Source organism: Saccopteryx leptura, chromosome 2 (genome assembly GCF_036850995.1).
Source record: "Saccopteryx leptura isolate mSacLep1 chromosome 2, mSacLep1_pri_phased_curated, whole genome shotgun sequence".
NCBI classification, from domain to species: domain Eukaryota; kingdom Metazoa; phylum Chordata; class Mammalia; order Chiroptera; family Emballonuridae; genus Saccopteryx; species Saccopteryx leptura.
The window spans coordinates 316512554-316537114 of record NC_089504.1 but is presented as its reverse complement, the minus strand read 5'-3'; the positions used below and the strand labels follow the sequence as shown (position 1 = coordinate 316537114).

Genomic DNA, 24561 nt, shown 5'->3' with positions numbered 1-24561 from the left:
CAGGGAGTTGTTATGATGAGACTGGAGCAAGGAACCCTCTAGGGAAAGAGCACCATACCGGTGGGACAGACTGCATTCTGGACAGATGGGCCACGAGAGACAAGAAGAGCTGCTTCTCTTTGGACAGTCGGAGAGTCGCTTTGTGCATGCCAAGCCCTGTGCATGCCAAGCCGCACCCGAGGAGGGGTTTCGTGGTGAGCACACTAATTACTGATGCCCTTGCTCCTGCCCGCCCTCCCTCTGAAAGGGACTAGCACCCTCCTCTCCTCTCTCCCACCTCTCCAGGGAGATACAGCAAGCTCGGATTAGAGTGCCGAGCAGACACGGCCAAGCAGGCACTGCTGCGGACATCCCCTCTGCGTGATCTCCCCTCCCCCAGCCCTTCCGTCTCCCACTCTTCTCACTCCAAGCCCTCTGTCTCCTCCACAGCTGCCCAAGGCAACTCCACTGTCTGCTGGTTTTCACTTTGCCTGTGGTGTTTCTAACCGCCAGTCACCATGATCTGAGCGTCCTCTCTGCCCACTTCCAGGTCGTCCCAGGTAAGGAGAAGCCTGGCCCTTACAGGGTACAGGGCAGAGAACAGAAGGAAATACTGGAATGGGGCATGCAAATAAAGAAATCAAAACACTCCCCAATTATGATTGCCCAAAAGAGGCATCTGCCTGTGAGAGAAGCGTTTCTGCCCATGCCACCGCCCTCCTGCAGTCAGACCCATTGTCCCACATTAGTAACTCATGGGGCATATAGTGCTCAAGGTGCTCCAACTGGTGGAACCCTTTAATCTGGGGTGCACTGAGGTGGGGTGTGATGTGAGGGACATGAGGCAGCTAGGGGTGCCAGAACTTGTAGGTTCTGTATATATATTGCTCACAACAATTAGGGGATATTTTATCGCTGAATATTTCTATTCAATATCCTTGCCCAATGCATCTCTTCTGCCTGAGCTTTTCCAACCAAGAAATGGGAGAGCCCTATCTTCTCCTCAGCTGAACAGAGGTCCTCGCGGTGAAAGGTGTTCAATGACATGTTTCTATAGAATAGTGTGTAAGAATAGAATTGAGGAAAATATTATCTCTTCAATTTTTAGCCACAGAATAGAGAATCTTCATTAAGATGACACCCATGACTAGTACTTAGTTCCACGAGACACAGCGATCTGACCACATAAAAACTTCCTATCGTTGGATGGTCAGGGCTCCATTTACTCCTTGCTTCCTACTCAAAGCACTAAATCCTCGGGCCCCACCCACCCCAACCACAATGACCCACCCGCCCTTGAAGAGGACCTAGGTCACCATCGGAGCCCAGCCCTGCGTAGCCAAATCCTGCGCACTTGATCTCATTCCATCTGGTCACGTGTTCCTTTTTCTCAGCAACCACCAGAGTCTATTTGGGTAACTCAGGGGTGGACAACAGGATGGGGATGAGAGGGTCCCATTGGAAGGAGCTCCCTCCTGAAGCCAAAACTATGCACACAGGTAAAGGGTTTTTGGAGGAGCTTGTGGCTTTCTGAGACAGTGTTCCAAAGATAAAAGTCATGGTCTTTTCTGCCTAGGATAGCAATATATTTTTCTCACCAGTGTTTTGTTTTTTCAGTTTAATGCATCATAAAAATACCCTGGCAGTACTGAGATAGCCTGACTGCCTCACCCAAGCGGCTGTCTTGCCCCATTCCTTAGTTCCAGCGGCTAGTCGGTGGCCAGCGAGACACAGGAAGGCATCTTTGAGTAGGAAGGTCACCTGGGTCTCTGAGGGAGCCCTCCCGCTGCTCTGTGGCACCAGATGCAGTTTAGAAATTGAAAGTATTTTGAACCTACTAAAACTGATGTCACAAAAAATGATAATTGAGCTTAAAAATAAATTTAGAGAATTAGTGTCTCTATAGAGCAAAGATGCTAATGTTTTTTCAGGTAAATAAAGTGAATGACCCTCAGGACTAGAATATGCTACAAAATGTCACAGTACCATGATCATGCATTTAGGCGTGATAAAGATGACCTTCACTGTCCCAGAACTGGGACAGTCTCTTGGCCAATTTTGATGTTGAACAGTAAAGAGCTTGTCTTTGAAGAGTATCCTTGCTCTAGCGGAAGCCTGGGTCAGAGATATCAGTTTAAATGGATGCTGCTTTGTTCAAGCTGAGAATGTCTTTAAAAGCATCAAAGGCAGAGAACAAGCTTTAGAATCAGCAGGACTCCTAGATGTGTACATTTCAAAGCTCCTCTCTGGATGAAAAGAGGGCAGGAAGCCTGAAATGATCCTTCACTCAAAACCCTAATCCCACAATTAGTCTTAGAGAAGAGAATTAACAGTGGCCACTATTGTATTTAGGGGGTCTCTAAACCCAAGTGCACACGTTGGTGTGATTCTGAATTGTCAGGGCACTTGAAGAATAAATGTTGGTCAAAATGCAAAGCCCAAGGTAACGTACTGACCCAGGGCTGGAGAACTAAAAGAATGCCCATGTCACCATCACTTTAAGAGCTCCTGAGAACACAGAGAAAGTGCCAGGGGCACCTCATTTTTATAACATGTAGGATCATTTAATGCTTCAGAAAACACTATAAATGGGGCCAAGCAAGAATTTCGTGTAAGGAAAATATCCCCTGTAAAATTTATGTAAATGCGTTTAGGGGACAGAGATGTTAATGAGAAATAACAAAGGATTTCTGGTATTTAGACTTTCAAAAGCCTCTGATAAGCTCCCATACCAAATTAAGTCATCAAGAACTCTGTAGGCTGTTTTCAAGACAGGAAAAAGGCACATATCCCAGGGTCAAGGCTGAAATTGTAAATGGTTGGAAGAGGAGTCACAATACAACCTATATATCTAGAGATTCTGTTCAGCTCCTTTGAGTAAAGAAATTATCAAACTAATGAGAAAGAAAAAATATGTAAAGAAATTATCAAACTAATGAGAAAGAAAAAATATGTAATTTGCATGACAGAGCAAGAAAATGGTAAATAAGTCTTAAACCAATTACATAATAATGCCAATATATGTATATTAGTTAAGTTTTGAGTTATGTCATAAAGCAAGGAAAAGCTGATGGAAAAAGAATCAGTATATATATACTGATACCCTCCCTTCTTCCCTCCCTCCCTCCCTCCTTTCCCTTCTCCTCCTCCTCCTCCTCCTCCTTCTTTAACCTGAGATCTGCCATCTTCACAGATTCTGAAGTGCACAATGTAGTATTGTTATTCATAGATAACAATAGATATATCAGTATATATATATAATGATACTGGTCAGCTGTATGTCAATGGAGCCCAAAGGCTGCATGGTACAGAAGAAGGAACTCAAAGAGTCTGCAGGCTTGGCTACAAACAAATGAAGATTTATTCAAGGGTCTTGGAGTTTTCAAACTGGTGACACAGATAGCCCAAACCCCCAAACTGTTCAGAAGCAGGAAAAGTTGAGTTCTTATAGTACAAAGTGCATTCTTGAACATAATCAGCCCTGCAGCCTTAGCCCCAGGGGTGGTCCTAAATGGTCATCAGTTAGATTGTCAGGTGGTCAAGGTGACAAATGCTGAAGGATGGGTGTCAGTGGTCTGGTCATGGCCAGTGGTCTGAAGTGGCCTGCCCTGCCCACCTCTCTCAAATATCCCCTTTCATCACCTCTCTTTACAAGTACTTCCATTGACTATTATGATGACCAATTTAAAAAAAAAAAAAAAATATCATTGTTACAGGTCATTTTAATTATGTTGCACCATGAAAATGCAACCCCAGAGCGGCAGCCCCAGCCCAGCAAGGCTTCCAGCCATGTCTGACGTGCTGGGCCACCCGCCAGCGTCTTCCGTGGGTGCTCCATCAGCCTCCCACAATTAGAAAGATGGAGCTGCTGGGACAATAGCAGCCGCAGCGGAGAATGTCAAAGCCAAGGAGAAGTTATTTTTAGATTTGCTATCTTAGATTATCTGTATTACTGCTCACATCCAGACAGCCTCAAGAGAAATACCAGCAAAAGGAAATCTGAGGACAGCAAGGCCCAGGAGATGGCAGCTGATGTTTAGGCAGGGGACATAGGAGATGTGGGCAGAGGGGCAGGGTGTGTCTCGCATGGGAAGAATTTCTAGGGGAGGTGTAGGGAAGGAAGACTATCTGTAATGGGTAGGACCATGGACTATCAAGGGCTTAGGTGTAAAACCTGCTTTAGCACAAGTTCATGACATTTAATTCTTTTAGGCCTCAATTTCCTCCTCTGTAAGACGAGTGTGAGCGCCGGCCTTCCTCATCGGGTAGTCGCTAGGATTAAGTGAATTCAGTGTGGGAAGTCCTCGTGAGCATTTGTCTGCCACTCTCTTAAGCGTCTTTATTGTTGTTGATGCTGTGAATCACCAGGAAGAATAAGACTCTCTGCCCCTGTGCCCCTGGGGGCAGGCAGGGGGCTCAAGCAGGCCTTGTAGTCATGTCTTTTCTCTCCATAGCTTCTCCAACTTGGGTGGAGCTGGGTTTTGAACAGACCAAATCACTGACGTTCTGAAAGTGCCCCTTCCCCCTCATTCTCACAGAGAAAAGATGGTTGTAACATATATTTCTTGAGTTTGTGGCAAATCCTTCTAAAAAACTCTAAGCCAAGCAGAAACACTCCTCAGTCTCCCTGTGGTCCATCTGGTGCACTTCACGCGATCTTGCTTGTGGAAAATGTGAAATATGTTCAGTATACAATTATGGGTGCCTTCACCTGGCCTGTCTAGTCATCTCCATTTCTGTGCGGTATGAACATAAAGGCGCAAGAACTGGAGCATTTCTGCCCCTCTGTTTCCCACCCCCTGCTTCTCTAAGGAGGAAGAGGTGGAGAGGGGGCGAACCACATCAGAGCAGAGAGAGCTGCTGTGGCTCCCCGACCCCCAGGACAGCCGGGCTTCTCCTGTTCACACCTGCAGCTACCACACCTGGCAAGGAAAAGGCACTCAACAAAAAGAGATTTGTTAAATTTGCTCTACCGACTAAATATTGGCCAACGTAAGTCAGGGCTCTAAAACACAAGGGAAATGATTCTGCCTCCCTTAGGCCCACCCAAAACTCCACCCTACTCTTCCTCCATAAGACCACAAACATCTGGTTAAGGACACTCCCTCAGATGACAAGAAAAAGCACAGGGTGACACTGATACATATAAACCTTCCAAATTCCCTTCTCCAAAAGGTGCATTAGCTAGCAAACCCCAAGCTCTTTGCATTCCTTCCGGCTCTTTGATCCGACCGTGCCCTTGACCGAGCTCTACTGCACTCTATGGTATAACAGCTATGCACAAACAACTCCACTTCCAACAGTGATTATAAACCAGGACTCAAAGTCACCGAGAGGAAATAAGAGTTGAGCTAACAATTAAAGTTAATAAAAATAGAGAAATCAGGCCCTGGCCGGTTGGCTCAGTGGTAGAGCGTTGGCCTGGTGTGCAGAAGTCCCGGGTTCGATTCCCAGCCAGGGCACACAGGAGAAGCGCCCATCTGCTTCTCCACCCCTCCCCCTCTCCTTCCTCTCTGTCTCTCTCTTCCCCTCCCGCAGCCAAGGCTCCATTGGAGCAAAGATGGCCCAGGCGCTGGGGATGGCTCCTTGGCCTCTGCCCCAGGTGCTAGAGTGGCTCTGGTCGCAACAGAGCGACGCCCTGGAGGGGCACAGCATCGCCCCCTGGTGGGCAGAGCGTCGCCCCCTGGTGGGCGTGCCGGTGGATCCCGGTCGGGCGCATGCAGAAGTCTGTCTGACTGTCTCTCCCCATTTCCAGCTTCAGAAAAATACAAAAAAAAAAAAAATAGAGAAATCAGCTATCATTAATAATGTTGGTCAAATAAGTTTTAAAATATGACATATGTTTGCTCACTTTGGCTGTGGGAGACAGGCTGTAAGCTGGCAGTCATTATAGCCTATGGCTTAGTTTTAAAACTGAGCTTGCTCCCACACCCTTGACTGTTGTATGATGTGGGTGGTACACTCTTATGAGGAATCCCATTTATGCCTCAGATAAGTGAGTTTGTATCAAGACTTCCTTATCTGTATATTGGATTAAAGGTTTTGATTTCTACACATAAAATGAGGACAGACTAGGGGTTTATTCTCTGGGTTCCTGCTATCACCATTGCAGGGGCCTCCCTGATTCCTTGTCCTCCATGGGAAAAGCAAGTTTCTGCTTTTCACTTGGCTTTTCCTGTGGCTTCCTGTCTTGGTGAGACACCAGTAAACAGAACGGCCGAACAGCCCACCATCCTCTGACTCCATCATTTCTTTATGGTCTTCCTGAATTCAATGAGAACCTGCATGTGAATGGCCACGATGGCGGCCCCTGGCCATACAAATAACTATCAGAAAAATCAAACCCCTCCTCTGGTGTGCACCGCCTTGAATTTCTTACCACCTCATGTTTCCCCACGCCAGAGGTTTATAGCAAGCACAGCCGACCCATAGGCTACCGATGTTTTTCAAATGCAGCCTGCAAATGAGTCACGGATGCTGCTTAGAAATAAACTGTGTTCCAAATTTGGAATACAATACACTGCTCACTTAGAAGGGAGAGTTAGAAGAGATACACCACTTTGAATAAAAATGTTAGGAAGGCACTGTTCCTGATGCACCCAATGAACCCCCTCCCCCACCAACAGCCCCTGCTCCCTGTCTGCCTCCGCGCCTGGCAGACCTGGGTCTCTCTTTAAGACTAAATCAATATGGATGGACTGACCCCAGGGACGTCTTTTACGGCCTCACTTGGGGTCGTGAGAAGTTCTGGGTCCAGCCTCAGGAATGCAGATTCCGTTCGTAGTTTTCTATGAGCAGTTGCACCCTTCATTGCCACCTCCATCCTCTCCCCCAGCTTCATTTTCTCTTTAAAATGAGGAGGTTGTAGATGATCTCTACGGTATTCTGCTCTCTGCTTCTGTGATTCTGTGACACTCCACAGCTGGCAACTCAGCAGTGACAGTGACCGACAGGGAGGAGGAAGCAAGCAAAGACTAACTGAGGACACATTTCCTGCCGCGGGACTCAGGTGAGGGTGACATAATCCTGTGGCTACATGGGGCCCCTCGGAATGGTAACTGCAGTTAGAAGGCCGGCAGTTCTGTGTATGTGGAGGCCATGAGCGACACATTGTAAGAAAAGGGCCCAGACCCAAGGTATGCTCGGAGAGAGCATGTTGAGAAAGGAGCTGTGAGAATTCTAGTCCAGGAGTCAGGAAAACACGCACCAAGTCTTTGTGTGTGTGTGTGTGTGTGTGTGTGTGTGTGTGTAATTTAGTTTATTTTTTTATTTAGAAATTAAATTTAATGGGTGACATTGGTCCTTAGGAACACATAGGTTCATAGGTTTCAGCTGTGTATCAAGTTTCTTAATAAGATATCCATCATGGGTGGGTAGGGTGGGGTGGGGTGGAGGAGGGTGCTAGAAATGGACTGTGAACCCTCCACCCCTCTTTGAATCCACTAGTCCCTCCCACCCTCTGACTTCCGCTGGCCCTTTCCCAGCAGGCCAGAGAGGCGGCACCCCAGGAGCTCGCCTCCCCCACTCGCTGCATGTCTCTCCCACAGGTGCCTCTGGGCGGTCTACACATGGACAGCCCCAACAACGCCACCTTGCCCTACGGCTTTCTCCTTCAGGGCTTCTCCGAGTTCCCGCACCTGAGGCCCGCGCTCTTCCTGCTGCTGCTGCTAGTGCACCTGGCCACTCTGAGCGGAAACCTGCTCATCCTGGTGGCCGTGGTGGCCGTGCCCAGCCGGCCGCCCATGCTGCTCTTCCTATGCCAGCTGTCAGCCATTGAGGTCTGCTACACGCTGGTGGTGGTGCCCCGCTCCTTAGCCGACCTGGCCGCACCGGGCCTAGACAGGGGCAGCCCCATTTCCTTTCTGGGCTGTGCTGTTCAGATGCAGATGTTTGTGGCGCTGGGCGGGACTGAGTGCTTCCTGCTAGCTGCCATGGCCTATGACCGCTATGTGGCCATCTGCCACCCGCTGCGCTATGCTGCCGTGGTGACCCCCGGGCTGTGCGCGCAACTGGCCGTGGCCTGCTGCCTCGGGGGACTGACAGTGTCTGTGGGGCTCACAGCGGCGGTCTTCCACCTGCCTTTCTGTGGCTCCCGCCTGCTGGTGCATTTCTTCTGCGACGTCACAGCGCTGCTGGACGTGGCCTGCACGCAGAGCTACACCGACGAGCTGCCGGTGCTGGGCGTCTGCCTGGTGCTGCTGCTGCTGCCCTCGGTGCTCATCCTGGCCTCCTACAGCGCCATCGCCATCGCCCTGCGCCGCCTGCACGCCCCCGAGGGGCGGCGCAAGGCCGCCTCCACCTGCGCCTCGCACCTGGCCGTCACTTTCCTGCACTATGGCTGCGCCACCTTCATGTACGTGCGGCCCAAGGCCAGCCACTACCCGCAGCGGGACCGCACGCTGGCGCTGGTCTACACCAACGTCACCCCGCTGCTCTACCCGCTCATCTACAGCTTGCGCAACCGCGAGATCACCGCCACCATCCGCAGGATGCTGGGGCGGTGGCCGCGCCGACCGCTGGGGCAGTCAGAGTCCGTCTGAACCGGACAGCAAGCAGAGGCCCAGCGGAGTGGGCCGCTCTGCTCCTCGAGTTTCATCTATCAGGAGTGTCGGCATCAGGAATGCCACCAGAGGGGACTCAAGGACCAGATTCAGGAAAGAGAACCTAGAAACGAGTCCACAGGAGTCGAGCTTCTCAGCAGCTGCCCCGTTCTCCAACCCTCCGTAGAGAAGGAGCCAAAGACAGTGTGGTCTGGACCTGAGCTCTACCTCCAGGGCTTCCACAGCACCTGGTGAGTGCTTCCCTGGCCTGGGGGCTGCAGGGTGGTGGTGTTGCAACCATGAAGGAGGGCCAGCGCATGGCACGTGGCGGAGCTTGCCGACAGGGCCAAATATGTACTAGATATTCAAAAATGTTCCTGTCAGCGCTGCGCGAATCAGCAAAAAGTTACAAGTTGCTTAAACACCAAACATGTGACTGAATAAATGAATTATGGTTTATCCCTATAATAGAATCCTATGCAGCTGCCAAAAAAAAAAAAAAAAGAGGAGGAGGGGAGGAGGGGGGAAGAGGAGAAGTTTGATCTGAGACAGACATGACCCATCTCTCACATGTTGTTAAGTGAAAAAGCAAGGCGCATGATAGCATGCATTAAGGAGTCACCCCTGATTCCGGCCTTGTCACATGGTACTTCCACTCCTGGAAGGCTCCTCCCTCAGACCTTCACAGGCTGGCTCTCTGTCATTCAGACGCTGTTGCAGCTCAAATCCTGACTTGTCATAGAACAGAGGCCTGCCCTGGTCACCCTGTAGAATACCACCTCTCTGCCCTCTCTCCCATTAACAGGCTTTAATTTGCAAGCACCTCTCCTTGTTGCAAATTATCTGACACTTTTTAATGTTGTAATTGCCTGTTCCTCCCAACAGAATATACACACTGTGAAATCTGTCTGCTCCATTCCCTGTTCCTGAACAGTGTCCGCTCTATAGTAGCTGCTCCACGCTAACACCATTTATATAGAAAAACACATTGAATAGAATGCGTGTGCATGGTGTGTATGCTCGTATATGTCCTAAATGCTTTACACAAACATACACACACACGTAACCAAGTTAAGAGTCTGAGGACGTGAAGGACAGAGGTAGACAGACCTTAACTTTTCATTGAATACTTTCGTTATACACATACATGCAATCATTATTCAAGAAATACAAAATAAAATAAGAGCTAAGCAGAGGGAGAGGAATACACAGAAGAGGCGTTTTTTCTTCTTTTTTTAAGAGCAATCAGAAAAATAAGAGAAAAGCCAAGATGGTGTGGCATCACAGATGTCAAGGAAAGAACAGGGTGGTCAACAGCCAAACTGTTGTATCGGAACAGTGAGAAACAAACGTCTTGCCACACAATCAATTGGCCAAATTAAGAAATTAGGAGTCTTTAATTTGCTGGCTACGCGGACCGCATGGAAACCTAAGTCGTTCAAATCAATGCAGCCCTGAACACAGTTTGGGATTATGTTTTATAGGGAGAATTATATACTGGTTGAGGAATGGGGAAGGGAGAAAGTGTAACAGTAAAACAAAGCAGTAAAACAAGCTTTCTTACAATGTTTCAGCAGTGGTCGGCAAACTCATTAGTCAACAGAGCCAAATATCAACGATTGAAATTTCTTCTGAGAGCCAAATTTTTAAACTTAAACTATATAGGTGGGGACATTCGTTATTGAGGTAGCACCCAACGTGGTCTTTTGTGGAAGAGCCACACTCAAGGGGCCAAAGAGCAGCATGTGGCTCGTGAGCCGCAGTTTGCCGACCAGGGAATAGGGTTAATTCAGGGAGAAACATTCTGAGAAACAAATCTAGTCCAAGGTCACAGTCTGGGAAACCAGCCTCAAGGCCAATAGAGAGTAACTTACTTTCAGAAAAAGTAAGTTTGGCTAAAAGTCTCTTTGTTTTAGAGAAAGTAAGTTTGGCAAAATTATTTCTGTTCACAAGCCTTTCTTTTCTACACTTCAAAATGACACTACTCTTTCTGGAATAATAGGATACTGGGGCTAGAGATGACATCAGAGATGTCTAACCCAGCCCAAAGAGCACCAAACTCACCTGCACAAACTTCAGCAAAGCATGCAGGAAAGGTCCGACAGCCAAACAACGCAGCCCATGCCCAGAAATATTGTGCAGCCAGGGACCATGCATGGCTGCCCGCCCCTACCTACTACCACACGCATCTCTGCGCTTGTTCTGATTGGCGTTGGTCCTGGGTGAACTGAGGGTCCCAAGGTGGTGCTGGGCTTTGTCTTGGTGCACTGCTCTCTGCCTCCCTTTCCTGTTCTGTGAGGGAGGTCTGAGATGGGAGAGCCAGCGGAGTGATCAAATGTTTGTATGAGAAGTTGAAAGCTTCAGCAGGAGAAATTCACTCTCATTTTGTTTAAAAAACAAAACAAAACATTTTACCCACAATATTCTTTTTTTTTTTTTTTTGCATTTTTCTGAAGCTGAAAACAGGGAGAGACAGTCAGACAGACTCCCGCATGCGCCAGACCGGGATCCACCCGGCACGCCCACCAGGGGCGACGCTCTGCCCACCAGGGGGCGGTGCTCTGCCCATCCTGGGCGTCGCCATGTTGCGACCAGAGCCACTCTAGCACCTGAGGCAGAGGCCACAGAGCCATCCCCAGCGCCCGGGCCATCTTTGCTCCAATGGAGCCTCGGCTGCAGGAGGGGAAGAGAGAGACAGAGAGGAAGGCGCGGCAGAGGGGTGGAGAAGCAAATGGGCGCTTCTCCTGTGTGTCCTGGCCAGGAATCGAACCCGGGTCCTCCGCACACTAGGCCGACGCTCTACCGCTGAGCCAACCGGCCAGGGCCTCACAATATTCTTGAAAATTTGTTCTCAAAAAGCACGTGATGACATAAACTATATTTCCCTGTAAGAACAATATTGGGACTATAGTTAATACTATATTAAAGATTTGAACGTAGCCAGGGGAGTGGGACTTGAAAGTTCTCATCACAAGAAAGAAAATGGGTAACCGTGTGTGCTGATGGGTGTTAACCAGCCTTACGGCAGTGGTCACTTTGCAGTGTATACTAATATAGCATTACGCTGTACACCTGAAACTAATATACTGTCATGTCAGTTATAGCTCAATTTAAAAACTTTAAAAAATATATTATAAATGGAGGGCTAGTTTTTCAACTGAAAATTGTTATTAAATTAATCCTCTCAGTGATTTTCAACCTTTTTTTTTCATGGCACAAACACACACTAATTACTAAGGTCAGTGCCCCTGACTAAATACAACCATTTTCATCTCATGGCACAAATAAATTAGTTACTAAAGAAGAAGAGGTCAGGGCCCCTTTTTCTTTAGTAATTAGTTTATGAGTGCGTGAGAAACAAAGGTTGAAAATCACTGCTCTACATGGTAAAAAATATAAAAGCATTATAAATTTTCTAAATAAGTAAAAAATATAAAAGCATTATAAGCTTTCTAAATAAGTTAATGAAACACTCTAATGCTTTATAAAAATGTGCATCAGTGCCCTGGCCGGTTGGCTCAGCGGTAGAGCGTCGGCCTAGCGTGCGGAGGACCCTGGTTCGATTCCCGGCCAGGGCACACAGGAGAAGCGCCCATTTGCTTCTCCACCCCTCCGCTGCGCTTTCCTCTCTGTCTCTCTCTTCCCCTCCCGCAGCCAAGGCTCCATTGGAGCAAAGATGACCCGGGCGCTGGGCATGGCTCTGTGGCCTCTGCCTCAGGCGCTAGAGTGGCTCTGGTCGCAACATGGCGACGCCCAGGATGGGCAGAGCACCGCCCCCTGGTGGGCAGAGCGTCGCCCCTGGTGGGCGTGCCGGGTGGATCCCGGTCGGGCGCATGCGGGAGTCTGTCTGACTGTCTCTCCCTGTTTCCAGCTTCAGAAAAATGAAAAAAAAAAAATGTGCATCAGTGGTACCTATTTTTAATGCAAAGGTTCTAAACAAAAAAAGGCACATGTAGATCATAAAAAAATGTAACTTGACATACAAACTTGATTTTTAAAAATATATGCTAGCTTTAATAATATTTAATCAAGTTTTGATTTTTTAGACTTTTAAATATTTAGACAACCCAGATATCTTAAAAATCACTTTTCAAGGATGTTTGAAGTAGATATCTTTTTCTCCGAATAAACATCTCTTTCATAAGCAGAAGCTGATTGTCATGTAGCAGCGTGGTCCTGTAGTCGGATCTGCCATGGCTGCATTCTTCATTTCCTGCTCTACCCATCTGGGTTCACAGTCAGTTGCATCCATGGAAGAATGGATAGAACAGAATGGCCAGCAACCCGAGCCAAAAGCCAACAAGAAGAAGCTGAATGCAGATCAGGGTTGAGATACGTATGGAGCAGAGAGACTACAGGAACCAATGGGTAGAGGAACTCTGAGAATTCCCTCACTGGAATTCCATGGAGTTGAAAGTGAAGGCCCCACTAGATCACTAGAGAGAGCAAAAAAGCTACATTTTCATTAACATCCATGGAGAATGTACTTTAATTTGTTACTCCACCACATAGGCAAAGTGACTTTGAAGTAAAGGTCGCTCTGACTCTGTGTGTGTTACTAATCTATTAAGGACAGACTTCTTCTACAGACTCAGCTGTACTCTACCTGTTCAATGTTAATACATACTAAGGAAGTTACATCAGGTTTCAAGGAGATAATTCTTATAAAGCATGCAGCACTGCTTGACAAGGCAGTGACACAGTGGATAGAGCATCGGACTGGGACATGGAGGACCCAGGTTCAAGGCCCTGAGGTCGCCAGCTTGAGTGCGGGCTCATCTGGTTTGATCAAGGCTCACCAGCTTGAGCCCAAGGTTGGTGGCTTGAGCAAGGGGTCACTCCGTCTCCTGTAGCCCCCCCCCCGCCCCCATCAAGGCACATATGAGAAAGTAATCAATGAACAACTAAGGAGCCACAATGAAGAACTGATGCGTCTCATCTCTCTCTCTCTCCCTTCCTGTCTGTCCCTAACTATCCCTCTCTCTGTCTCTCTCTGTCTCTGTCACAAAAAAAAAAAAAAAAAAAAAAAAAAAAAGCATGTAGCACTCATTAAACATCAGTGGCCAAGTCTTGCTTTCTCATCCCACCACCACCACCACTTCAGAGGTTTCCCCCAAGTCACACAGAGAAGACCAAAGCACAGAAATGCCATTTTAAATGTTTCCTAGTGTGTGAAGGGAGGGAGTCAGGCAGTGCTCAGAGCTTCTCGTGACAGGGCTCACAAGTGAAGAGAGTTGTAACTCAGGGCTATGGAAGCTGCAGTCAGGTACAGCAGTCAGCCCACGAAACCTGCTTTTGACAAGGTGCCTGCAGACATTGCACTGGGGAAGGGTGGGGCAACACGAATTCTTTTTTTTTTTTTTTTTTTTAAGTGGAAAGAACTGAAAGGGGGAGGTGCCTGAGAATCAGATATAGCAGTTCACTGGAACTGCTAAACTATTCCTAGTAACAGGAGAGTCTTGTGGCGAGGAGATAGGAGGGCGGAGAAGGAGGGGTGGGGAAGGAATAGTGATGGGGCAATTCCAAAGGAGTGAAGGCCAAGGGCCAGGCAAGCTGCAGGTCTGGGGCTGCACAGACATTACAGGAAGGGAACTTTCTCCAAGAGCTAGGGTCTGATTAGTGTATAAAGTGTTGGTTCTGTCAGCGAATCTCCTGGTGTGGATCAGGCTCAAAGGAGAAAATTACTCCTAGCTACGCAAGGCCACAGTTTGGAACCCACGATGGTCTGATTCCAGTCTCAAGATCTCAGTTTCTAGGGTGAATGGAGAATACAGGCAATCCCCGGGTTACGAACAAGATAGGTTCTGTAGGTTTGTTCTTAAGTTGAATTTGTATGTGAGTTGGAACAGGTACATTTACCTATTAAATATAGCATAGACAGATGTTTGTCTTAACATATAAACACTTGAACATTTTCAAACCTACAGAACCTATCTTGTTCATAACCCAGGGACTACCTGGACTTGTAATGGCCACACTGGAAAACGCAGGCTTCCAGAGCTACAGGCTCCTTCGAGTTCTCATCAAATCTCGGTTTCACAGGTGAAAAAACTGAGACCCGGGGAGATTAAATGACATGCCCAAAGTTGCGGAGCTCCATATACCAAAGCCAGATCACCAGTGATCTTGTCTCTAGACCAGAATGTGTGTCACCACAGAATAGTTACAGATTTACCCAATGATTCAGAACCTGTCATCACGGTTACTTTGCTGAGGCCGAGTTTTAACAATCGCTTCCCCCCACTCCTTAACACTTGCATGCTGTCCAAAGACCAGTCAGTAGCGCTGGACATTAGGCCAGCGAGTTGGTTTCTCAGCATCCCTATCTCGACGTGACATATCTACATGAATAGTAATTTTTAAATTTTCATTTGGATTCATATTAAAAAAGTAATAGGATTTTGGCAGACATTTTTCAAAATACAGATGAGCAAGAACAAGAGGATAAAAATATCTATAAGTCTATTACCCGAGTTTGCCCATTGACATGCTATGATCATTCTTCCGGCTCTTTCTCTATGTTCCAGTCTTTACATACACCCAACTGCAGGCAAATTAATTTTTGCAATGTAGGACCATACTGAACCTACTGTTTTCTGACCTTCTTCCCAGCCAGTTACACGTCATGTGTAACCTTAGTGTTTGGAAGAAGGGGAGAGCTGCATTTTTATTTTACCAGCAAGGAAATTATTTTCATCAGATGATCACCACGTACTTTGTCATCTGGGAGGCGGTATTCAGCGGTTCTTTTCCTTTACCATTGGCTCACCTCCGTCACTTTGTCCTAAGTGATGAGCCTCAGGAACCCCACCTCTCAGGGGTCACCCTCTCTTTCTCTTCCCCCTCATAGTGCCCTCAGACTGCTTTTCACCTCTGCCCTTCCTCAGCTTTGGGGCTCCGACTCTAAGTCAGAAGGTCCACTGGTTTTTCCCCTTTGATGGACTGAGAGGTTGGGAGAGCTTCAGGTTCTTTGGGTCCTGGGCTCAGCTGGAGGGTGGAAGGAGCAGAGGTGAGCCCAAGCTCCCCATCGCTTGCACAGAGGGAAGCACGTGAGCCGAGACCCCTTCCCCAGTCTACTGCCCCTAGAGTGACAAGTCTTCAAGATAATTAAACCTGTACCTTGCTGATACTCGCCAGTTATTGCAAAAAAAAAAAAATTCCAGTGGGTTACTCGCTAACAATGTCTCTGCTTTTTCTTCCCGTATTACCAAAGAGCTGTGTTTTATCACCATAGAAACAGGTAGGTAAATATTGTGAGTGAAACCCCATCCTGACTCATCACTGTTTTCTCTGTTCCTTCCAGTAATGCCGGTGAAGAGATTACAGCTTTGAGAATTGATCAAGAACTGAGAGATCAAGATTAGGGAAAGCTGGAGAAGCTGTTGGTGGTTTGAAAATACGGAAAGAAAACCCAGTTCAACAGAAATGTGACGTGAGAGACCACCAAGGAGCCTGTAGAAATATTTTAATGACTGTGAACTTGGGACTTCTCAATAGCTTCCAGACCATGGACATAATGATTCTACTGTACAGTGCTTACTCGCCACTCCCTGGTCACTGAAATATGTGGAAGGAGGGAAGAAGAGGCATTCACTTCCTTCCCATTGGAGGGAGGTCGGGCTCTTAGACTTTCCTCCTGTCTCCTGACTCCTGCCAAACCTCTCCAGCGATGCCATAGCCTTGAAGGACCGTGCAAGACTCCAAAGAGACATGGAAGGGCTCATTAGCCCAGTAACTAGAAGAATTAAAAGTTGAGATAAAACACTTTCACAATGTTTATCCCATTGGGATCTCAGAAGAGTGAGGAGCTGGGGTGGTGGCTGCTGAGAAATAGGTGGGAGGGGGACAGGGGAGGGTAAAGAAATGCACCAAGAGCAAGTAATTGCCCTCTGGGGAGTTTTAGGTTCTGAAAAATCTCAGCTAAGACTGACAAAGTAAACCCTCCACATCCAGGAAGAGAATGGACAACTGCTCTAAGGACTTCCTGAGAGAAGTGCTGCCTCCCCATCCACAACAGGTCCTGTGCAGAAGGCGAACCCTCAGCTCCGGTGAGTCCCCCAAAGGGAAGGTTATGAGGAGGCTGAGAGGACGCAGCCCAAATCCCTGGGAGCAGCCAGGACTGCCCTGGCATTGCCCTCTGTGTTCTCTCACTGGTTGTACGTAGAGGCTCTTCGGTCCTTCCCATGACCTAGACAATGCAACTCCTTGTTTATGAGCCACTCAGTAGAGTCCTCGGTCTTGGTCAGTCATCCAATCAACAGTATAAACTGAAGTGCTCGGTGTGTACAGACATACATCAAACTGAAGAGTAGAGATCGAAAGAGATAAGCTCTTTTCTTGGCCGCGAAGCATTTTCATTGTGTTGGAGTTAAGACGACGGACTGTTGTTAAGAACCAAAGATAGATGTAGACCTCATCCTTTCTCAGTTCTGGCCCCTGATCAGGCTGAAAACTTGGAGTCAGGGATGACATCACTCAAGGAAATATCTGGGGCCAACTTTAGAAAGAAGCTCATGCGTGTATCAGAAGTCTACCAGTCTCTCAGCCTTGACCCAAGAGGTTCTCTCATTTCTATTTGTATGGCCCCTTCCCTATTTCGTTAGCCTCTGTTTTTCAAGTCAGCCCCATCCCAGTCATTAACGCCTCCCCAAACAGTTATATAGGATAGGAATGCTTTGATTCCCATACCCAAGAACCAAAAATATTTTATTTCCTTTAGTGCTAATACAGAGTGTTCAAAGACTGAAGAATTTCTTTTTCCCTTTTTATACTGCTTTAAACTACAGTTTATGTACATTCCTTTATTGCAGATCTTTAGAACTTGGAGAAGTCTTGGTGTTTGCTAATTGTGCAGGCAAAGAAATACAGCTCAAAAAGGTAGTGCTTTATAATGATACATAGATGCCTTATTAATACAGATCGAATCCCAGATCTCCAATCTACATACACCTTAAACCTCATTTACTTTTTTTCAAGAAGAAAATGGATTGGTTGTTTCTTTACTTATACTTTGTTATTTCTACATATCTGCCTGGCTAGTTACATATTCTGATTCTGTATGTCTCCAGGTACCAGACTTGACACTTGAGCATTCTTTGAAAACTACAATAGATCATAACTCATTCTCTCTGTTTTCCTGACAGACTGAGCTCCTGGACAGGGAGACGAGACGATATTGGTCCCTGTTACCCCAGCACCTGCTGCTGGACCAGGTACCAGGTACTAAGTCAAGTAAAGTGAAATGAAATTCTCTAATTAGTCCAAAAATTGAAGGACGAAGCTTGTTATTAATAAAAATAGTTTATCATCATCTAAAAACAGCATCAAAATTTATTGGGAAAAAAGTCCTTGGTTTCCTTGTCTGTAAAATGAGATGGATGGACACACGATCTCTATTATTCCTTTCATTTACATGTTTTATATTCTTAAATAGTAAGAGAGCTCTTCTGGAGGGGCTCTTGGTCCATGACAGTGCTTCTCAAGGTGAGGATTCCGGATGCTGTAGCAGCCTCAGGATCACGGTAGATCAGACTGCATCACTTCCTCTGCCGAGACAAGGACCAGGCTCTGTGGGCAGCCACAGGCTCCCTGAGGCTGTGCTCAGAACCCCACCCACCAGCTACCAGGCTCAGGCCCTAGAACCCAGTCTCCAACCGACCCTGAGACCCTAACTAACACCAGGTGCTAGTCTTAGCAGTTTCTACAGTGACACCTTTGGCCACTGCAGGGCCAGGGCTGAATAGGAAGCTAGAAGATGCCCGCCCCATCCAGGCTCTCTGCTCTCTCCCTCCACCAGTAGGAGCCCAGGCTACCATTCCCAGCCGGAAGAAATCTGAATTGAATTATGTGTTTCAACTCTATTGTATTTGATTCCATAGCTCCAATCTGGCTTTCTTAACACTGATGTATTGCATGTGTCCTCTGTTTGGCTCTCGTTAAATGCTCACAGATTTTACCAATATCCTTTTTTTTTCATATTTTTTTATTTGAGTCTGTGGCACTGCTGGTTTTCTAAACACAAATTCCTAACATTGAAAGGCAGCATTTTCTAGAACCTGGTTGAAAACATTGTGCCTCATATACTTCATAATATTTTCAATAGATGACTTAATTTATGAATTATTTTAAGAGCAAGAACGGTGCCTTGAGGTTACATTTGCATTAAGAAAAACTGATGGCATTTAATTCTATTTTTATAACAGATTGGTCAACATGTTGGAAGGGAGAGAGAGCCCAGAGAAATCTTAGAAGAATTCACTCCCCTTGAGAAATATTCAGTGGTTTTCAGTCCCTTCATACTCAATGGTAATATATAAGTATCACTGGTTTCCAAATGCTTTCATTACATTATCTGTTAATCATTTATTCAAACATATAAATAAATGCCTGCAACTTACTATACAAATTGAACATTATTGAGAAGGAAGGCATAACTGCAGTGGTCATTTAATTATAGCTGCAAATTTAATTAACCAGCTAGTAATCTTGTTCGTCTCCATTGCAGCACTTAGCACAAGTGTACTTAATTAATTTTTGTAATTATTAATCTAATCTGTGTTCCTGATTACATTATAAGAACCAAGGAAAAAGGACTTGTGCTTCTGTCTTTCTCATTCACAGACAGGTGTCTGACGCCTAGCACACATAAAGGGGCTGAACAGATACTGTTTTAAAAGATTTAAACTCCATCTGGACTGGTGGACACAATGAGAATGATAGGAGAGATTCCTCTGTAGGCAGTCACCTAGACTGGACCCTAGAAGAAACGTAAGAGCAGCCAAACCCAGTCGTTCAGGAAAGACAGGAAGGAAACTGGCTGCCTCGCTTGGTCTCAGGTGTCTGATTATGATACTTGACCGGCTGATGCTCCACATGGCAGAATCTCTCCTTCATCGCAGTTTTCCACTTTTCTTCCCTCCTTAGCCTCTTTGTTCCTTCCTTTTTCTTTTTTTACTTTATTTTCCTTCCTTCTATAGTTCTTTCTCCCTTTCCTCTAACATATCTTTTGTCTGCATTGCTCGGCTTTCACCAACGTAATTGTAACTGTGCTGGATCCTAGACATCAAATGATGACCATAAGGGGGACTTTGTCCTTAAGAATCTCACAGTTTAGTGTGAGAACCCAAGTGTCCCTTTCTCCAGCATCTTTGCTACAATCTCCCCTAAGCACCTATGTGAAGTTAACCTGAGGAAAGGTCTCCCAATTCCAGCTCCAGTCCAAGCCCACAGCTTAACCAGAGACTCCGGAAGCATGACCTGTGCTTGTCTTTCTCTGATTCCACACCTCCCCCTGTAGCCTGCTCCACCAGCTCCATGAAGAGGGACAACCTCACTTGGGTGGGTGAGTTTATCCTACTGGGGCTCTCCAGCGACAGGCAGACCCAGGCTGGACTATTTGTCCTGTTTGCGGCCGCCTACCTGCTGACCCTGCTGGGCAATGGCCTTATCATCCTCCTCGTCCTGCTAGATGCCAGACTGCGCTTGCCCATGTATTTCTTCCTCTGCCACCTCTCGGTGGTGGACATCTGCTACACCTCCAGTGGAGTCCCCCAGATGCTGGTGCACTTGGTCCTGGAGAAGAAGACAATCTCCTTTGCTCAATGTGGAAGCCAGCTCTTCTTCTCGCTGGCCTTGGGGGGGACTGAGTTCTTGCTGCTGGCCGCGATGGCCTATGACCGCTACGTGGCAGTCTGTGACCCACTGCGTTACGCGGCAGTGATGGGCCCAAAGCGCTGCACAGCACTGGCAGCCGTCTCTTGGCTTGTGGGCGTGGCTAACTCTGCGGTGGAGACGGCGATCACCATGCGCCTGCCCACCTGTGGGCACCACGTGCTGAATCATGTGGCCTGTGAGACCCTGGCACTCCTCAGCTTGGCCTGTGTGGACATCACCCTCAACCAAATAGTCATAGTGGCCTCTAGCGTGGTGGTGCTGCTGGTGCCCTGCGGCCTGGTCTCCCTGTCCTATGCCCACATTGTGGCCGCCATCCTGCGGATCCGCTCCACGGGGGGCCGCCGCAAAGCCTTCTGGACCTGTGCGTCCCACCTCACTGTGGTCTCCATGTGCTATGGGATGGCCCTGGTGACCTATGTGCGGCCCCAGTCCACCGCCTCAGCCGAGCAGGACAAGTTGGTGGTGCTCTTTTATGCTGTCGTGACCCCCATGTTGAACCCGCTCATCTATAGTCTGCGGAACAGGGAGATGAAGGCTGCACTAAGTCGAGTCCTGAGGAGCTCCGAGTCAAAACAGTAGAGCGTGACTTTGTCATAAGAGTGTGTGTGTGTGTGTGCATGTGTGCGTGCGTGTGGACATTTGTGTGCACGTGTGTGCCTGTGTAAGGAAGCAGGTGGGAGGACTATAACAATTTATACTACTATCTTTGGAGGTAATAAAGAAGTGGAATTTTATCTCTGGAGCCTTTTTTTCATCCTGACTCAGTCAAAAATATGTAAATTACAACAACTTAGAAATACATATACCTTACAGAAAATTAAGTGGAAATATATATATATATAGTGGCATATAGAAATTAGAAAGAAAGATTAAATAAGCCAGGGAAGTACACAAAATTTATGCCAAGAAAGTCAATTTCCTCTCTAAAATTTCTAACTGTGTGTCTAAGCTTCTCTGCAATCAGTGAGAAAAGGGGGGACGAGAATATGTAAGTTACAAAATTCACTGTGCCAGCGGGATCAAACTGGCCTTAACCAGAAGGGTCAAGGTCATCCAAGCAACTCACACAAGGGCCAGCCCAGCTCAGTAGGGTGGGGGATGCACACAGGGCGTTAGAGCCAAAAAGCCCAAGTTCAGGACCTCAAATACCTATCTTTTTACACAATCCGGGCTGAGGGTATCTTCTTGTGGACACCGGGGGCTGTATAAGGCACGCACCCCTGACGAGAAATCACCGCACGTGCCCTGGGAGGGGAGCTGAGCTCCATGAGGAAAGAACGCTCCCCGCTGGTGGGAAGGTCATGCTGTCCCTTGGGTAGCACACTCTGAAGGGCTGTGCTCCACTTGTCCCATAACAGGAAGTGAAGCTGCGTTTTATCCAGAGACGTGTTATTTTTTTTTTTTTTTTTTTTTCATTTTTCTGAAGCTGGAAACAGGGAGAGACAGTCGGACAGACTCCCGCATGCGCCCGACCGGGATCCACCCAGCACGCCCACCAGGGGCGACGCTCTGCCCAACAGGGGGCGATGTTCTGCCCATCCTGGGCGTCGCCATGTTGTGACCAGAGCCACTCTAGCACCTGGGGCAGAGGCCAAGGAGCCATCCCCAGCGCCGGGGCCATCTTTGCTCCAATGGAGCCTTGGCTGCGGGAGGGGAAGAGAGAGACAGAGAGGAAAGCGCAGAGGAGGGGTGGAGAAGCAAATGGGCGCTTCTCCTGTGTGCCCTGGCCGAGAATCGAACCTGGGTCCTCCGCACGCTAGGCCGATGCTCTACCGCTGAGCCAACCGGCCAGGGCTGCTTTTTTTGTTTTTAAAGAAGAAAAAACTTTACAAAATCAGAATAAAGCATTCCTTACCTAATATTACAGATGTCTCATAGAGTTGGGACAATAATCTATTGATACCTTCTAACATAACAATTAAAACATATCTTTTATATATAAAATAATACATAAATTCTTTTCTCCACAGCCAAAGTGCATACACCTAGTTTATCCAAAGAAGACATCAATTTGTTAAGGTACAGGTTAGAGAAGTGGTGGTGGTGAGGGGGGGTCCACAATGTTTTCCTACTTATCCCATTGTTTGTGTTTTAGAGTTTAGTTTTTCTTTCCTTTGTTTTTTTTGGGGGGAGGGTCCTTGTAAAGAGAGGTTAGATGTATTTAAAGGGCACTAACTAATTGATGAGAAGGAAACAACTGTTTGTTCCCTCAAGAGATCCCTCTGAGTGAAGTCACATTTGAGGTGGCCTCACAGAGTGGATGCTGCAAATGTCTACAAGAAATGTCTGCACTGAGCTTCTAGGTGAAAGAATGAATTTCAAAGAAACCACCCCTCACTGTGACGTTCATTCATTCACTCAGTCAGTCTACTAACTCCAGGTGCCAGTCTCGGTTAGAAACTAAAAGGGGCCCAGGGGAAAGAGGAAACACCCTCTCTGACCCCAAGCAGTTAGTTAGGAGTCAGAAAGAGGGAGTGAAAGCGGGCTTGGCGGAGGTTTTTCCAGCTCTCCCTCCTGGCTGCTGAGAAGGTTGAGAGTTAGTGTGCGGGCTCCGGACTGGCACTCAACTACGAAGTGGGGGTTTCCCTTTTATAGACAAAATGGAGAGAGGTCAGCTGACTTGATGCCCTGGACCTCCAGTCCACTGACCTGGGCTAACTGCTCTCCCACCTTTGTCTCTGTGTTACCTGTGGCAGTTCAATGTCTCCATCACTACACCTTTCCAGACAGGGCTCCCTCTCCCCCCACAATCACACCTGCCCTACATTTCATCCTGTGGGCTGCTGCTGCCCACCGGAGGATGGATATACTCCTGTGCTCCGCGGATGGAGCAGGAAGAACACGAGATTGTGGTCCCTGGGTTCTGGACCCAGTTCCAGCTCTGCTCCCAACAGGGCGAATCACCTCAAGCAAATCCCTTCTGCTGAGCCTCAGCTTTCTCATTTGTGAAGGGATGAGGTTGCAAGGATCCTAAAGGTTCCTTCCAGCTTTCTTTTCTGACTCTTGTTTAGCACCTTATTCTCTTCAGTGGTGAGGATTTTCATTGCTGTTCTCAGTACTCAGGAGCCACACGTGGGGACTAAAGCTTGGTTACTTAGTGTTGAAGTGTAGAAAAGAAAGGTTTGTAACATAAATAATTTTCGGCAAACTTACTTTACCTAAAACAAAGAGACTTTTAGTAGAATTTACTTTTTCCGAAAGTAAGTTACTCCCTATTGGCCTTGAGACTGGTTTCCCAGACTTCCCAGACTGTGGCCTTAGACTATCTTTGTGAAGTAGCAGCTGTTCTTAGACTGTTTCTCCCTGAATTAACCCTATAGATAAACACTGTAAGAAAGCTTGTTTCACTGCTTTGTTTTACTGTTATGCTTTCTCCTCTCCCCATTCCTCAATCAGTATGTAATTCTCCCCATAAAATCTAACTCCAAACTGTGTTCAGGACTGCACTGATTTGAACAACTTAGGGTTTCCATGTGGTCTGCGTAGCTGGCTAATTAAAGACTCCTAATTTCTTAATTTGGCTAATTGATTGATTGTGTGGCAGATAAACTAACCACGGGGCAAGAACTGTTCCTGACAGCCCCACATGCAGTAGAGACTTTGCTTAGAGGAACTCCAGAAAGGTAGATGTCTAATGCTAGGATCACGCAGTATCAAGCCCTGCTCACAGATCAGCCTCGCACTGTTTGTCCAGACGCAGGCTATCAACCCAGCAAGCCTGATGCCTGATGAAGAACCAAGCATCCCCTTGCATGACTGCTCTAAAGTGTTAGCCTCTGTTCAAACTGCAAGACCAGACCTTACTGATGTACCTCTATTTAATGCAGAAGTACAGCTATTCACTGATGGCAGCAGTTTTGTCCTAAATAGGGTTCAATATGCTGGAGCGGCTATAGTAACTCTTGATAAGACCATATAGGCCCAAGTCTTGTCCCACAGGACCTCAGCTCAGCAGGCAGAACTTATCGCTGTCACCCAGGCATTGAGGTGGGCCAAAACAAAGAAGGTCAACATTTACAATGACAGTAGGTATGCTTTTGCTACTGCCCAGGTTCATGCAGCAATCTATAAGGAGAGAAAATTCCTGACATCTGCCGGTAAGGACATTAAAAACCAAGAGATTTTAGCTTTACGAGAAGCTATTTGGTTGCCGGAAACTGTAGCATGTATTCAATGCCCAGGACACCAGCAAGGGGACTCAACAGAGGCAAGATGTAATTGGGCAGCAGATAAGGCAGCCAAAGAAGTTGCTTTAAAACCAGTAGGGCCTTTGGAAATCTTAGTAACTTTACCAGAAAGCTTACTACCAGAGATACTTTTTTTTATAATCAACTAGAGGAGGATTTTGCTATAAGAAAAGGGATGTCTA

The 24561-nt window shown here is 47.1% G+C and overlaps 2 protein-coding genes and 1 long non-coding RNA gene across 8 annotated transcripts in view; all 3 read left to right on the top strand.

The window, feature by feature from the left end:
* The window catches only part of LOC136391341 (uncharacterized), a 179519-nt gene that overhangs the window by 122289 nt on the left and 32669 nt on the right, over positions 1 to 24561 (top strand). The gene's annotated exons all lie outside the window — the stretch shown is intronic.
* LOC136393565 (olfactory receptor 10AC1-like) lies at positions 381 to 8883 on the top strand. Of its 5 annotated transcripts, none has more exons than XM_066366210.1 (3): positions 381 to 539; positions 6914 to 6988; positions 7527 to 8883. In XM_066366210.1, the coding sequence occupies exon 3, from the start codon at positions 7548 to 7550 to the stop codon at positions 8517 to 8519; it is 972 nt and encodes a 323-aa protein (XP_066222307.1). In that variant the 5' UTR covers positions 381 to 539; positions 6914 to 6988; positions 7527 to 7547; the 3' UTR covers positions 8520 to 8883. The 5 variants fall into 5 exon arrangements, with proteins under 5 accessions (XP_066222307.1, XP_066222303.1, XP_066222308.1 ...); XM_066366206.1 differs by having other exon boundaries at positions 6902 to 6988; XM_066366211.1 differs by having other exon boundaries at positions 6815 to 6988; positions 7596 to 8883.
* On the top strand, positions 19822 to 20771 carry LOC136391340 (olfactory receptor-like protein OLF3). The gene has a single exon (XM_066362938.1). It carries the CDS (start codon positions 19833 to 19835, stop codon positions 20769 to 20771), a length of 939 nt encoding a protein of 312 aa, XP_066219035.1. The 5' UTR covers positions 19822 to 19832.